General features: G+C 34.2%; 1 protein-coding gene and 1 pseudogene across 5 annotated transcripts in view; one reads left to right on the forward strand and one right to left on the reverse strand.

The window, feature by feature from the left end:
* Positions 1–12062, reverse strand: part of LOC144856411 (uncharacterized) — a 58916-nt gene that overhangs the window by 43493 nt on the left and 3361 nt on the right. For 4 of the 5 annotated variants that reach the window (XM_078714417.1, XM_078714415.1, XM_078714413.1 and 1 more), the window contains exons 2-7: positions 7268–7421; positions 6226–6288; positions 5592–5670; positions 4468–4633; positions 1710–4013; positions 788–904 (exon numbers count right to left, since the gene is read on the reverse strand). In XM_078714417.1, coding sequence (XP_078570543.1) covers positions 788–904; positions 1710–4013; positions 4468–4633; positions 5592–5670; positions 6226–6288; positions 7268–7403 — 2865 coding nt within the window. In that variant the 5' untranslated portion in view covers positions 7404–7421. Of the gene's footprint in view, positions 1–787; positions 905–1709; positions 4014–4467; positions 4634–5591; positions 5671–6225; positions 6289–7267; positions 7422–9882; positions 9903–12062 lie in introns of those variants that run through there. The other variant, XM_078714416.1, reaches the window with a different exon arrangement.
* On the forward strand, positions 4847–4968 carry LOC144856610 (5S ribosomal RNA; annotated as a pseudogene).

Here is a 12062-nt window from a genome sequence, read left to right on the forward strand (position 1 = left end):
AAATATAGCAGCAAATATGTATACAGTAAAGACCATGGAGGAATTATTTAAAGAATTCGTCCATGGCAAGACATACATTTTATGCAAAGTATGGGACCAAAATACCATTCATGAAATCCAGGTTAAACTTAAATTCACCCCAACACGTAGATTTTAATCTATAGCTGCAGTAAATGTTTTGTTTACTATAATAGCTAGACCTAGAAACAAATAAACTTTTATGAATGGAAAATGCTTGGAAACATAGTAATATAACACATGGAAACTACAGATAAGTTGAAAATACACCATTGCTTATTAAATACATCCAGGTACTGTCTGGGAAAATACAAACATCAGGAAAAGCTTTCCCTGGGGAAGGCCACAGACAAGATTCAGGTAAGACAGAAAGGGAAAACATGAATTAGGCAGTTTCCCATAGAACAAGGGTAGAATTCTAGTCTATTATGAAATTGGGTATCCTAGTTCTTTTTATTCAGTTCAGGATGTTTATAACATCGTTAAGAAATCATATAATATTATTTAATCGTTGACAATAGACTATAATTTAAACCTAAAACAAATGCAGTAGCATGTGTTCATGTAAGAATATGTCTATATTTGACAAATAAAATTATGTATGTTTAAACCTAAAACAAATGCAGTAACATGTATTCATGTAAGAATATGTCTATATTTGAAAAATAAAAGTATGTATGTAAATGAAGTTTACAAATATATTATATTAATTTTACAACATAACTATGTTTTTATTTCATAATTGGAAACAATTACTTGTGAACCTTACCGGTTTTACATTAGATGGTTTTGTTTTATCCTGAATAGTAATATTTGCAGGGTCATCATCTTCATCATCTGAATCAAATTTAATATGCTTTCCTTGAGCCGGTCCTGCTTTAGTATCCTAAATAAGAAATGCAGACATACAATAAGTCGCTATAAAGCCTACTTTAGTCTTTGTTAATTCTGTCAGTCACGGTTGCAAAGATTAATCCAGAATAATTCTTTTGCAAATCGCAAACTCACTGTAGAGTCCCTTTGCATGTTTTGAAGACATGCATAAACCCTACTTGTAATGAAATCATGTATTATTCAAAATAAAAAATCAGCCTGTTTATAGAGGGGGCTAGTAGTATGCTAATCAACAAAGTGTGGCAATCAAATCCCTTATGTTTACCAATCATCTATAGCGGCATACTTGTTCACCTCTTGCCAAATAAGATAATTGCATCATTCATTTAAAAATATTAAGGTATACATAAGTATATATAAGTTTGAAACTAGTCAATTTTAAAAGAAACAGGCACACCTCTCTAAAAAAGCATCTGTATTGATTTTAATATCAAAACATCTATGCATATTGTGTCATTGGTCATCGCTTGAAACAAGAGAATCAACCAAAAAGTATCACTTTCCAATGTCAATGGAGTAACCAATTCCTAGACCATCATCACTCCATATCAAATGTTTAATAACTACATGTATTAGGGTCCGTAGTGGCGTAACGGCTATGAGCGCTCACCGGCTAAACCCAAGGGCCACAGAACTTATGGGGGCTTCTGAGCAGTGCCAAAAGGAAAAAACAATGTCGAAAAAGCTAAAAACGCAGAGGCCGCAAGCCAGGGGGCTAAGTCATCTACGTTACGCCACTGCTTACAAGTCTGGCTTTGTTCTGTACATTGCATGCACCTAGATCACAAAGTACTCACCACAGCTGCTAAGGCCATCTGTATTGCTCTCTTCTGTCCTAGCATTACTTCAGTCTTTTTTTGCATCGATGCCAGTCGCTTGATATTTGACGATGCTTGCTTGGCAGGGTCTCCTTTGAGGACACTTAGATCCAGAACTTTCTTTGGTTTCTGGACACTATTTGAAGAAAGTTTGCCATTGACAGAGGCTGATGATAATACTTTTGGCATTTCAGCATCACTGCTATAGTTACCGTCTCCATCTGTGTTGCCACCACTGCTGCTATCACCATCTTTGGCATCTTCATCATCATCACCACTGATATCTTCATCACCACTGACATCTTCATCATCATCACTGGTATCTTCATCACCACTGACATCTTCATCACCATTGTTATCTTCCACACCATTGCTATCTTCATCACCACACATTTTTTCTTCTATGTTACTACTAGCTTTTTCTTCACTGCTTTCAACATCTTCGTCATCACTACTAACATCTTCACTCTGTGGCTCTTCATCATCATTGGCATCTTCTCTGTTTTTGGCAAATTCGCCTATACTTGCACTTTCTTTACTCTTATTAACATTAACATAACCACTGGCATCTTCATCTTCACCGTTTTCAGCTTCTTCACTGCTACTGGAATCTTCATCACTGTTTTCAACATCTTCACTACCATTGGCATTTTTTATGTCTTCATTATTACTCATATTTTTTTTAACTTCATTGTTCTTACTACACACAGTTTTGACATTGTTTACACTGATACTAAGAAGTTCATCATTAGCACCTTCACCGCTACTATCCTCATCTAGCTCAACATCTGTTTCTTCAACACTATTGTCCTCATTGTCAGAATTTCCATTTGATTTGTTTGCTTCTTTCCCACAAAGTCTTTGATCCTCTTTAAGTTTTATCAAATCATCTAACGGTTCATCACTATAATCATTCTGGTCATAGAACTCAATGACTCCTACATCAGACATGCTCAAAGAAATGTCTGCAAACATATTAACTGTCTTCCGGGAACATATTTCATCAGTGTCAGCAGATGAGACAGAAATTGTGTCATCTCTGTCTGGCTGTACACAAACATCTGTCAAAGACCTCTTACTTGTTACTGGTGAAACAGAACTGTTATTTTTTATTGCTAAAGTGTTTGGTTGAATTGCAGATAAATCTTGATCCTTGGAACAGTCTTCATTAGAACATAAAATTGATTTAATTTCTTTAGTATTTTCTTCAGTTTTTTTAATATTTTCTCCTACTTTTTGACATTTTTTACCACTTTCTTTCATCAATGTTTTACCAGATATTAGGTTCTTTACTTCTGTACCCTGTGGTTCTAAAACAATAAAGTTTATTTCCTGATTTGTTAATGGATTTACTGCCGACTTGTAATAAAACTTTCCTGATGAATCTAAATTCACCTCATCCAGAAGATCGTCCACAGAAACAGGATCTCTTGTGGCAAAGATGTCATAACCAGACTCTCCTGCCTCAGACTTTGTCGTAATTGCTTTCTTCTTCTGTAATTTGCTTAATTTAAAATCATTTTTCGTATCAGCATCAGTTGATTCCGAAGATGAGGATTCGGTTCCATTACTGTTGCTAATTGATATATCTTCTGGTGTAAACAAAGCATTAGGAAAATCTTTGCCTTTCTGTTTTTCACTATCAACTCTTGATGAAACCGCTTTCAGTTCAGTAGTTCTTTCAGTAATGTTTTCATTTTTAGAAACATTTTTCTGTGACGTTGAGGTTAATTTTTCTCTTTGCCTTTTCTTTGATGTAGAGCTAAGTTTAGATTTCTGTATTAATTTAGGAAGCAACAAAACATTGTCACCATCTTCTTCTTCATCATCTGATGAATTGTAAACCTTACAAGTAACTTTCTGTTGAAGATTATGTGCCGTCAAATTCTTTGAATCAAATTTTTCTGAGACAACTTCAAAGTCATCATCATTTTTCTCATCTTCATACTGATAAGAAATTGCATTTCCTTTTGTCAGATTTGGTACAAATTTAGAAACATCATCCTCAAATTCATCCTCATACACAGATTGACTTAGTTTCCTTTTTTTCTTTTTGATTGGGGTGCTATAAGCTCCAATTCTTTTTTGGTACTGCACTTTATCTTCGGCAGCCTCCATTTCCCATGTCAGAGAGCATCCATCGTTTCCACTGTCATTCTCATCTTTAATTCTTTTGAGAGAATGAGAGTATTTGCTTGGGTCTATTTTATTCACTTTTCTTTTCGTTTTGCTACGAATGTACACAATAGGAACGACTCTGCCAAATTTAGTTACAGTCCAATTCTGTAAAAGCAAAAAAAAATTAATTGTTAACAATTTGTTCATATTTGTACACTGAATTGTAACACAAAGTGAAAAAAATGTGTGTATAACATCTATAGTACAAAAGAAGTATAATTAATTATACAGTAATTGTCATATTATCCACATGACAGGAGAGCCTTGCACTGAATATAAAAATCTCTCAACCTATATACATATTAGATTCTTTCATGCAAGACTGTGGGTCCAGTCATGGAGGTATGTTAATGTTACGCACATTCGACTCTGACTTTCTGATTAAAACAACAATGTTGCTGGGCTACGATGACAACAAAGAGAGGATGTGCGTACACTATACTCTCAATGATGTTAACAGTTTCACCCCAGAAAACAGATCTAATTAGTGCGTTTAATAATTCTAATTCTTAACTTATTACAAATTCCATCAAAATCAAGAACTTTAATCTAAGTCCACCTTTTCTCCAGTGATCTCTGTTCCAGGAACAGCATTTCTGATATCGAAATCCTTCACACCAGCTTTTGAAAAACTTTCTTGTAACCTCTCTTTCGCGCTTTTGGTTTTCTTGGATCTTTTTACAAGAGTTTCTTTATGTTTTGCCTCTTCCTTTTCTCTTTTCAGCCTGAAACAAAAAAATAATTTATAAAATATAATATCCAACTGAAAATTATTCTTCCTCAATTTGTCACATTGAGTGGCTGGGAAGTTAAAACAGGCGTCGCAAACCATATATAGCCAATAGGTTGGCATACACTTGACCACAGTTCTGGTTGTAAGTATTTCTGACTTAAAACAGGAGGTCCAGTGCACAGATCTGGCTTTGTCGAGTCTATAAATGTACAGCTTTACCACGTTGAAACACCGGTTCTTGTCAGATCACCGAAGTTAAGCGACGTTGGGCCTGGTTAGAGCTTGGATGGGAAACCATCTGGGAATATCAATCGGGTGCTGTATATGGAGCTGGGGTCTCGTTAGACATTTGAAATCAGCATTGCTGACTCTTATGGCAACCCCTGCATCTAGTATCTGCCTTTCCTCTGGTGAAGGTGGGCACTGGACGAGAGAAGAACTTGATCAATGTTAGGATCAATCAAGGTACTTTAAACAGTCCTGGCTTTGTTTGTATCAAACTTGTTAGTGGCGGTAATTATCGTTGTTGGCTTCGATTGAATAAAATAAAATAAAACATCCATCTTCCAAATAAGTCCATAATGAAAGTAAGTCTGATTAATAAAAGTTAGTTCATATAATATTATAAATCATTGTTTAGTCCTATTGTCCCCATGACAGGAGAGCCTCACACTGAATAGTAGAATCAAATACTCATATTATGTATATAGATTCTTTCGCATGAGACTGTGAGTCCAGTCATGGAGGTATGCTAATTTTACGCACATTCGACTCTGACTTTCTGATTAAAACAACAATGTTGCTGGGCTATGATGTCAGCAAAGAGACAACGTGTGTACACAGCGCCTTCAACGATGAAAACATTTTTGCCCCAGAAAACAGATCTAATTAGTGCGTTTAATAACAATTTAAACTGACACTTGACAGGGATCATCTTAAAAGATCTTTACCTTTGTTGAAAACTTTCCTTAGCAGTTTGTATTGTCAAACAATGTCCCTTCCATTTACTTCCATTGTAAGTGTTAAGACCTTTATAAATGAAAAAAGAATATTATTTTTATGATGGAAATATCTTGCTTGTCATTTATTATATATTATTTTATTTATTATATTTATTTTATCATTTTTTTTAAATGTATTTTTTGTGTTGCATTTCAATGCATTGTGCAACTTTAAAAAGGTCTTTAGGGAGCAAAGTTTCAGTTAACTATGCATTATAATATATGATGCAAGGTGTGTTTAATTATACATCAACATATGTTATTTTCGATCCTCAGAGTGGTGGTCATGTGATTGTGATAACATTTTATTTATTTCTTTATCTGACATAAAATCTTAGGATAAAAACACAATAAAGTACCGAGACGGCAAACTTATAATTCCATTGTGGTCCTAACAAATATTACAGAAAAAAGAAGAAAACCACACTTAATTAAACATAATAAACATACATAGCAAATTAAATTTCTCTCAATCTAAGAATTTCACGAAAGTAGCCTTTAGATCTCTGTTTAATTGTATTGAAGAGGAGCTTTGAACAAAATAGGGGAGTGAATATCATAAGCTATATAATGTAATACTCACATTTCTTAACATTGGTATCATCTGCTTTTATGTCAACATATCCAAACGTTTTGTATACTTCACCTAAAATAATAAACCAAAATATTGTAAATGTTATTATCCCGGGGGATCACTCTTAAATTCCATACAGGAAGATGCCACATTTATAAGGTACCTATATATTTCCGTGGGCCTGTAGCACAAGTGTGGGGAAAGACGGGTTGAAATTGGTAGTCTACCCATCCTAATTTACAATAAGACTTCTCCAATAAATAAAATATACATTTAAAGATGTACTGTATTGTCCCCCTGAAAAAATAATTCTTAACAACATTTTTGTCGAATATGCCATTTTAATGTAACATAATAGTCATCCACAAAAATTGGATCGAAAAAAAATGTATTTACCATAAAAAACTGTAATTTAAAGCAAAAAATGGCCAAATTGGAGCTGCCAGTCAGTGGGTTTTTGGTTGAATTTAACCATTTATTTTCTCAATCTATAGGTGAAAACATTATTTTTTTTCATTTTTTTTTCTATGGAAGTGATTAATTTTATTAAAACTACAAAATAACATATTAAAAGTCTGATATAATTAATCTTCATTTTTCATGTTTTTGGGGGACTTTAATCTTTAATAAATTAAAAGTATTGAATATTTTTTGTTAATTCATCAACTACATTGGTGAATATATCTCTAGAAGATTGTAGACTACTTACGGTCAACGCTAAAAGAGTATTTTGAATATCACCCTCTATAGTTTGATGCAGTTTAACAATTTGATAGCACCCTCTGTTGTTTGGCCATGCTATCATAACTGCTTCCAATATTTCACTTTTCCAAGTTAGGACAACAAATAAGAAGGTTTTCTTTCTCATGTTCAATACAATAACAGTACAGAAAATATATTTATTGTTTGGTACCTCGGGTTGAACATAACTTAGTTACATGTTAAGTATAAAATAACTGCTTTTGATCCTATTGTTAAAAAAGATAAGATGTCATTGGTCATAATTGTTAAAAAAGATAAGATGTCATTGGCTACACTGTCTTACACATACCATTTTCATCTAATCTTACAATGACTTCAACAGACGAAACTTCTCCGTATCGGTTAAATCGTTCCTTCAATTCATTTTGTGTTATTCCTTTAAAAAGTCCGCCAATAAACAGACGGCGTTGTTCCACTGCACCCATCACTTAATTCCAGACAAACTGCAGCAATTAAAAAATATTAATGTTGTTTAGTTTTTTAATTCATTCATAACAATTAACATGATTGTATTCATAACATGAACTAATTCACAAACATTACTTACTCAAAACATGAACTTACTCAAAAACATGAACTTACTCAAAAACAAGAACTTACTCAAATATATGAACTAATTCACAAACATGAATTAATTCATTCATAACAATTAACATGATTGTATTCATAACATGAACTAATTCACAAACATTACTTACTCAAAACATGAACTTACTCAAAAACATGAACTTACTCAAAAACAAGAACTTACTCAAATATATGAACTAATTCACAAACATGAACTAATTCACAAACATGAGCTTATTCAAAAACATGAACTTATTCAAAAACATGAACTTACTCAAAAACGTGAACTCATTCACAAACGTGAACTTATTCACAAACGTGCACGCATTCACAAACGTGAACTCATTCACAAACGTAAACTCACTCACAAACATGAACTCACTCACAAACATGAACTTATTCACAAACATGAACTTATTCACAAACATGAACTTATTCACAAACATGAACTTATTCTCAAACATGAACTTATTCACAAACATGAACTTATTCACAAACATCAACTAATTCACAAACATCAACTTATTCACAAACATCAATTCAGAACTACATGAACTAAAGTAATTCACAAACATGAACTAATTAAAAAACAAGAACTTATTCACAAACATGAGCTTTAATTTTGGTCGCGATAAATTCAGCTTCCTGCATTTTGTATGACAGGCCAATAGACTTTTGATATCAATAGTTGTATGGGGCACAATATACATTTTCGTTGTTTATGAGTTTAAGCGTATTCTAATTTGTTGTTATTTTACAGGTCTTGGAGATGTACATGTGTGTTTTTAGGGTTTTAAATTTGTAAACATTGTTATCTGATTACAGTGGTGGCGCCAGCGGGGGGGCTACGGGGGCTCTAGCCCCCCTCGTCGGGGAGCCTAGCCCCCCCGTCGGGGAAAACAGGCACTTTTTGTCGGGTAATATAATATACAGTAAAAAACGTTCGCTTTCACTTCATATAGCTTCAGCGCCTAGAAAACCATGACGTTCCATTGACCGTGAGAGTACGTGAGAGGGCTATTATGCACTTTTATGCATTCATTATTGCCAGCGATCTAACTACTAAACAATAGCTAGGTACGCACTTGCTTGGCGGTATCCCTTTGTACGAATCGTTCACCGTTGGGTCGAGACGCGTGATATCATGTTCCATCCAGGGACCAAAATGTGTACTGTAGTTATTTTCCAGGCGAAGTTTACCGACAGTTACGTCGTGTACTGTGTCGATGTACGCTACACTACAGCAAAAGCGAATTATGTTAATTGTTCGTATGTTCACCAATTTTTTAATTTACAAGTAACCTTCTGTACCGTGGGGCACCTAAAATAAATATTTCATCCATTACTAAACAAAAAAACATGCCATTTTCGCTTAGCCAACATCTTATTATAGCTAAATTATTAAATTGTCAATGTCCTGTATGTCATAAATTTCTCACCACTCGGAAGTCCAGATGGTACGCACACATACACTTGGGAGGAATAAACTTATTTCCCCGACTGAAAAAGGTCTACGCTTGCGTTTTTTAAGCCTCTAGGCCTGATGTTTCCAAAGTATAAAATGCAATTGTTTGAAGACCTGCAGCTCTAGTTTTAAACATTTTCTTAGCTCAGCCCCAACAATAAAGCTGGTCATATTTCGAAGTACAAGAAGTGCATTTTCCGGGACCTAACATCTCTATTTTTCAAACATTTCTTAGCTCAGTCACAACCATGATAGGGACTTATATATTTTGTTTCATGTTTTGAAGTATAATAAGTCCAATTTCCGGGACCTCCAACTCTATTTTTCTAATTTCTTTGAACATTTATTTTTTAAATTGAAAAATATGGATTGAAACAGTCATCGCGCATTGTTTTTTTGCATGCAGTATTTTATTTATGCATTATAAAAAATGGAAAAAATGGCTACCCTAAATCTGATTAAAATGACCTCAAATGATTTTAGAACGCGTTGCTTCCGGGGGCTTCGCCCCCGTGACCCCCACCGGGGCCTAGTGATGCTCGCTTCGCTCGCATAGCCCCCTCGTCGGGGAATGTAGCCCCGCGTCGGGAAGATCCTGCCGCCACCGCTGTCTGATTATAAATAAATTACGCATATTTATGTTCACATTAATTAAAAGTAATTAATATATATTTTATAGACTCATATCAACTACAACTAATGTCATGATAAATAGTGTATAAATAGTGTTCTTTTATTTATTACATTAGTCATTATTGCGATCAAATTAAAACGTCGTTGCTTATTATTTTAATACACGACCAATTTTATCTCTCACCAAATAGATAGGCTACTACTACTAGGCTAGGAGCTAGACTAACTTAACTAGTTACCTCCCCTGCTGGCATAACATTGGCCTCTAGCCGGCGCTAGTTCCGTTTCGCACCTGTCATTTATTTCGACTCAAAATTTGTTAAGAAACTTTATCGTGATTACCACACCTTAGAATTAGGCTTCAAAAATACTTTTACGAAGGAGATCACACAAAAAATGACAAATAAATGCTTTTACATTGATGAATTTACAGACGTGTTTCGCGCACATCGGTTCGTCAATTTCGCATACGCCATGTTCAATGTTGTTGTTCCTATGGAGCGCAACAAAAATGTTACTGTTGATGCTGTACATGGTTTTCGTTAACTTTTAAGAATGAAAATCGACAAGTTCATCATCATATTACATGTACTGTAGTTTTTATACCTCAATGATCTAAATAATATTCCTCTTAGTCTTAGGCCTAGGCTAGGTGGTAGTGATGCTGATTTAGGCCTAGGGTTTTGTTGCATTGACATTGACAAAATATATTAAAATTGAACGTAATTTTCACCAATAAATGCATTAAATATACGCATTATATTGAGTTTTTAGCCCTCTATTATGATTGCTCTTTTGGCGCTCCATAGACAACATTGGACATGGCGTATGCGAAATTGACGAAACGATGTGCAAGAAACACGTCTGTAAATTCATCAATTTAAAGCATTTATTTGTTACTTTTTGTGTGATCTCCTTCATAAAAGTATTTTTGAGGCCCAATTCTAAGGTGTGGTACTCACGATAAAGTTATTTAACAAATTTTGAGTCAAAATAAATGACAGGTGCGAAACGGAACTAGCGCCCTCTAGCCTAGATAGACCTAGGCCTAGTGGAGTGCTATTATAATACTATAATAGCTAGGCCATAGATAGGGGATCCAGTCAAGTCGCCCCATCGCAAAGTCGCCCCATACAAAGTCGCCCCATCGCAAAGTCGCCCCGGCACAGTCGCCCCATCGCAAAGTCGCCCCATTGCAAAGTCGACCCATCGCAAATTCGCCCCATCGCAAAGTCGCCCCATCGCAAAGTCGCCCATGGTTTTATTTCGGTATGACTATGAAGCGCCGCCGCTAGTAGTAGTAGTACGCTGTTTTAATCATATCGGTTATTGCGTTTGATATCGATCGCGTTGTTACTTTGATCGCGCTAAATGTCGTATACATTATAATGTTTATCCTATTATATACATAATTTGTGTTTTAATTTTTATTTTACAGGTTTTAATGGAGTGATGTGCTTTTTAAAAATCATTAATAAAATAATCCTTGTTTGAAAGTTCTAAAAAGATTTTCCCTGATTTATAGTTTCGAAAATTTAATTTAATATGATTTTAAAATTACAGGTAATTACCAGAGCCACAATTACGAATCCTTCTTCAACCTACGCGTGGATACCAGCTCATTTTTTAGGATAATATAATAAATGTATAAATGTGTAGTAGGCCTTCGTATACTATTAGTTAAAACAATAACAGCGTTGTGTAAGACAATGAGTGTTATAGGCTACTTATTGATCATTTTGCATTTATTGACAAGTTATGTGTCTATTGTTATTTAATTTTATTATGACTTTTCAAAATGAAGAAATAAAAAATACTAAAAAACAAAGGATTTCATCGCCGATATGATCGTTTTTACATGCAGGTATTTTAGCAAAATTAAAACGCTACATTTTGACCATGGAAAAACCATCGTACAGTATCGTGTGCGTGTTTTTTAAAAAGGGGAATCCCCGACGGTCAGCAAAAAGACGTAGCAGCTGTGAGGAAACAGATACCAGAAGGCGCAGCTCCGATTGGTTTCAGATTGCGAGTCGCCTTTTATTCAACAGCACAATGATCATTTTACTGAAGAAATTCTTTTCAACCCTTTTGGTTGTAGAACATTCTAATTATCATGCCTAATAAATATCCTCATATCGGGTGATTATAATCAATGTTAATTGTAATACTAATAGTAAACTGAATGTTTATAAATAAATTGTTTTACGTAATTTGTTGCATATAAAATAAGACACAGTACAGACGTAGCCTACGTTCCCTATAAAATATTTCACATTTAAATAATTATGTACTGTTAAATGACATTATGCCGAATAATACTATAATCTTAAACTATGTTTACAAATTGTCATTTTTTAAGGCACACATCTTTCTCATCATAAACCTGTAAAATAAAAACAAATCAATTATTAATATA

Source organism: Antedon bifida, chromosome 11 (genome assembly GCF_963402885.1).
Source record: "Antedon bifida chromosome 11, ecAntBifi1.1, whole genome shotgun sequence".
Taxonomy (NCBI): domain Eukaryota; kingdom Metazoa; phylum Echinodermata; class Crinoidea; order Comatulida; family Antedonidae; genus Antedon; species Antedon bifida.